Consider the following 4711-nt stretch of genomic DNA (forward strand, 5'->3'; position numbering starts at 1 on the left):
TTTTGGTAATATTAATATAAACCAAAATGGAGAAATAGGCAAAGGGCCTATTTTCTGAAATCTAATTTGGTGGGAAATACTCTCTTAAAAATGCTCCACTTGCTTCTCAAAGAGTGGCAATATTTGTCGATACAATCACCAGAAATAACAGTATTTGGTGGATATCACAATTTTTCAGTCTGGCCAAAGGAAAGATTGTGGTATTCTCCTTTTCATGCCATTACATATTATAAAATATTTCTGTTTTCATAGTGATACCTCAGCCAACTTATACCAAAACCAAGTGTATTTTCCCCCCCCCCACTTTTCTCTTCCTCTGTATTCATACATCTTGATTATGAATCCTTATTTGTGAGAACAAGAAGGATGGCTGATGCTTTAAAGCTGCATACATTTTGTGATTGCTTCTGTAAAGAGTCTAGCACTATTAATTGACTGCTTATATATATATAGTCTGGAAGGCTAATCCCATAGGCAAATAGAATCCCTTTTCTACGAGAAGTCAGTTCGTATTTAAAAATATCTAAATAATAAAACTTGTTATTTCATAAAGACTTTTCTCAAGACCAGAAGAGAGCTGAACTTATTCCTTGTTTAATAACTAGTCAGCTTTTATTCTGGTCTATGCAATGGTCTTATGTACTTCTGCCAACTTCGTTGTAGATAAGATGTGGTTGTCTTGGCTATTGAGTTACTACAAGACTCGCTTTTAAGCGACTTCTCCACAGCTACTTACCTCGTAGTTGCATCAGGCCCACTTTCTCATTCTGATTTTCTTGGCATATTTGAAAGCTAAGTGGAATGTTGCACACCTTTGTTTCTTATAAAATTAATAAGAATGTTTGTTATTTTCTTCCTGCAGTTTCCTAATGAGTTAAAGGATTCTGGAATCTGTAACATCAGAAAGGTGGCGACTCTGAAATTGCGTGTAATGGAATGGAAGAGCTAAATATGTATGGTTCGTGCTACCTCTCTTTACACTGAATGAGATAATTAAACACTGAACCAAAGATGACATGCAGTGCCTTAAATATAACAAGCAATTTGCCCTGAAGGACACAGAGTATTAAGATGCAATCTCTTTTTCATAAGCTTTACATCTTCTTACACAGCTCTACTTCTAGTGAAATTCAGAACTTAATGCTTAGAACCACATTTCTGTAGACTAACTAGAAACAGTACTTTAAATTCAGTTGGATAATCTGTTTCCCGTATGTTTCTTTTTCCCTCAAGTATTTATCACTTTATTTCCTGTTGGTGCATAGCAGGTGACAATAACTTCTCTGTCATGCCTTTTCACGGTTGAGAAAATATCTCCATGTACCTGGAAATCTTTCCTTCAGCCTGTGTGCAACCCTTGGACCATACTCCAAATTCCAGTGTGGAATGTGCATATCCTTGAGCTGTATCTCATTTTTGAGAAGAGTACTTAACTGCTGTATGATGCAAGAGGTTATTTCACAGATGCAGGGAGAATTTTCAACAGGTAGAACTGAGTTATTAATTGAATTATTAATTAAAAACTTTCTTTGCCAAATGCTGAAACTGCAACATTTAAGTTGTAAACATAGGCTCAGAACCGAAAAAAAGTATTCTTATACTGACCAACACTCACACTCTCAAAAATACAAGCCAAAACTACAAAGGTAACTAGCTATCTGTAGCATGAATTAAAGGTTGCTAACTGGCTTTCAAGTTACTGCTCAGAGCCCTGACAAACCAGCAGGTAGCAGATTTTTGGTCACCATGTTAGCTCTTGCATTCTCCATTTATTTTCTCCAAGTTTTTATCCTTGGGGAGGATACGGGAGTGGGCAGAGATATCTAATCCCAGGATGAATACTGTTACCCCAGGAAAGATTTGTTAGCCTTACAATTGAATGCCTGTGCTTTTTGCTCTCTCAATCTCACAAAAGATACTTTGCCTTAAGGATTCTTGAGTGGAAGACATTGTGCCTCAGCCCAAACTGTTGCGTAGTTCAGCACCTGTACTACAGGAAATCTTGGCAGCCTGATTCAGTAATACTTCATTCCGTAGGCCATGGTGGCCTTGCAGGTTACTGGTCAGAGAAAATATGATGAGACTTTCGTCTCCTGCTTCTGCCTCTCCCCTGTCTCAAGGGGTTACAGAATTTGGATGCTCTAGATTTGAATGTTGGAAAGGACTATATAATTCAGAGTAGAATGTTATTCTTATGCAATTTTGCTAAATTAACACACATCTCAAGTGCCTTAACTTCACTAATGTAGTTGTTTGATGTTTCAACTTGTTAAGATGCATTTTTCTATGCCATACAGAATGACGAGCCTTAGTGGAATGGATAAATTGTGTGCCTGACTGGATTTTGGACAAGTTTCAATAAAATTTTTTAGTCTAATCCATGCTCCTGTGTCTTTTGAACTTCAACATAAAGCAAAACAAACAAACCTCTTTTTTATTAACACATTGAAGCAATAGTGGAAGAAATGTCTGTATATAGTAAATAACGTGAGTACGGCTGAGTAGACTGGATTAGTAGCATATATGTGTTTATGTGGGAAATTGCAGCCTAAAATACCAATACTAGAGATCTTCTCATGTAGCCAACTAATAGCATAAAGATTGCATGGTTTTTACTTGTCTTTGAGACAGTTGTCCTGAGGTGAAAATCTTGGAGTCCTAGACAGATCCACTAATAGCTTTTCTGGAGGTGGAATCTAGTTAGTGCTATAGACTTGCCTGGAACAACTCTGGACTGCTGTACCTGTTGCTTATTTTCCTGCCCTGTTGGTACAATGCTTCCAATAAACTTTTAGGTTGGTTGTACTTCAGTCATTAGCAGTGCAGGTGAAAGTAGCTTACAATCTCATTCTAAAGAAGTAATGTTTTTTCTTAAACTTTCAGACTTGTTTCTAATTTTTCTGACATGGTGCATATTTTATTCTCTCTCTAAAAAGCATCTAATTGTATATTAACTAACTTTAAACAGTTGCGCATCACGCTGGTGGATGGTGGCGACATGTTGGCCTTCCACTTAAGGTGGTATAGTTGTTGAGAGTTTGGGATTTTCCTCTTTTTCCATGCTGACATGTGAAATGAAAATAATGCTTACTTTTCCCAACAGTTTTTCCGCTCTCTAGGCTGAAACTGAAGCGCATGGAGGAGGGAACAAGTGTGATAGTGGAGCAAAAGAAGATCGAGTGCTTGCAAGGACCTGTAGCAGATTTAGAGAGCATGCAATTCTAGAAAGGTTTGACTTGTGCGGCAGTTGAGAGGTAATGGCCAGCTATAATTGGTACCCAAAGTGATTCTTTTGGACCATTGGCATGTGCATCTCACTAACTAGTTAGTATAATACAGTTCTGGAGCAGTGGAACAAATGTGGAAGAGGCAATGCATTTGAGAACTGGTATGCTAAAACTGGGAGTTTGATGAGGCCATCTCCTTTAGAAAGTGAGTCATTGGACAGCTCAGAAGTACTGTAAAAGCTTACCTTTAGAGAACACTTGTTATAATAAAAGGAGGAAATGGTATATTCTGTAGCTGAAAATGGACTGTGTGGTTTCGTTCATGAGGCTGGCCTCAAAGATTGCTGCTTTTTCTGCTTTTGAGAAGGGGCTGTAGTGTATTTAAAAATTGTTTTTTAATAATAGCTAGAAATAATTTCGGGAGGTCTCTGATGAGCTAAGCCCAAGGCAAGATAGTAAATCTAATTGGATTAATCTAGGTAATGGCTTGTGTTATCTACAATTTACCGGAAGCTCCTGTCTTCAAGCCGTTTTAGTGTTCAGCACAGAACGTGCTTCTTAATGGTGGTGCCTGGCAGTCATTCCTGCAGTTAAGACTTTTAACAGGGGAGCTTCATAAGCACATACTCTTCAGGGGCAGAACTGCTTAGTCCTCCCACAAGATGGAAAATGTGCTCAGCTCTGCATCTGCTGTGTATGGCTTGGTGCTTGTGCAAATAACCGTAATTAATCCCATGGCTGGTGATGTCCGTGTGGCTGAGGGTACGTACACAATCACATGATTAAGATACACATTCAGGCATGAGGGTAAGAACAAGTTAAACCTTTTGGCAGGCAATGGGATAGCCATCGGTCTCTGGGGAATATGGTGAGATGATGGCTGCCTAAAGACTTTAGGAGAAAAATGTAGATCTTTTATGGTCACGACAATTGGACATCTAACTTAATGTACAGCAAGGCTTATTCTGAGCCTTGTTAAAAAAGTGTAAAAGTAAGCATAACAGTAGTTTTTGATTCCTAGTCTGTATTCCTGACAAATGGAAGTAGAAGTTCCAGAAGTACTGAAGAAAGGCAGTCACTTAACTTTCTGAACATTTGGAACATCCAAAGAAAGTCAGGTGACTGAATTGCATATGCTTGTTTGGATATGCTGCCCGTGACATCAGATTATGCTAGATCGTGGCATCTTGTAGCCAGACTTTGTCAGGAGAAAAGAATGGTCTGTAGTATTCCTTCATGGTTTATTAGCAATGGTTTCCGATAGCGTGTTTTAAAAACTATCCAGCCTATAACAGAAAATCACTTATGCTGAAATCAGATTTTTTAAGAAGTTAAAATTTCAAAGTGTTTTCATCTGCTATAAGAAATTAATTCTCGCAAAGGATTTGGAAAAGTACTGGCACTTTGTTTCTGCATTGGACCTTGATGTTTACTGCTTTCTCACGCTGAAAAGGTTTAATTATCAAATACAAACCACTACTCAG

General features: G+C 38.1%; 1 protein-coding gene across 1 annotated transcript in view; it reads left to right on the top strand.

The window, feature by feature from the left end:
* The window catches only part of MAGT1 (magnesium transporter 1), an 11446-nt gene extending 9065 nt beyond the window's left edge, over window positions 1-2381 (top strand). The window contains exon 9 of the mRNA XM_009327848.1: window positions 863-2381. Coding sequence (XP_009326123.1) covers window positions 863-878 — 16 coding nt within the window. The 3' untranslated portion in view covers window positions 879-2381. The remainder of the gene's footprint in view (window positions 1-862) is intronic.
* Window positions 2382-4711: the final 2330 nt, after the last annotated feature.

This window comes from Pygoscelis adeliae, unplaced genomic scaffold (genome assembly GCF_000699105.1).
Source record: "Pygoscelis adeliae isolate BGI_AS28 unplaced genomic scaffold, ASM69910v1 Scaffold14, whole genome shotgun sequence".
In the NCBI taxonomy this organism is placed as follows: domain Eukaryota; kingdom Metazoa; phylum Chordata; class Aves; order Sphenisciformes; family Spheniscidae; genus Pygoscelis; species Pygoscelis adeliae.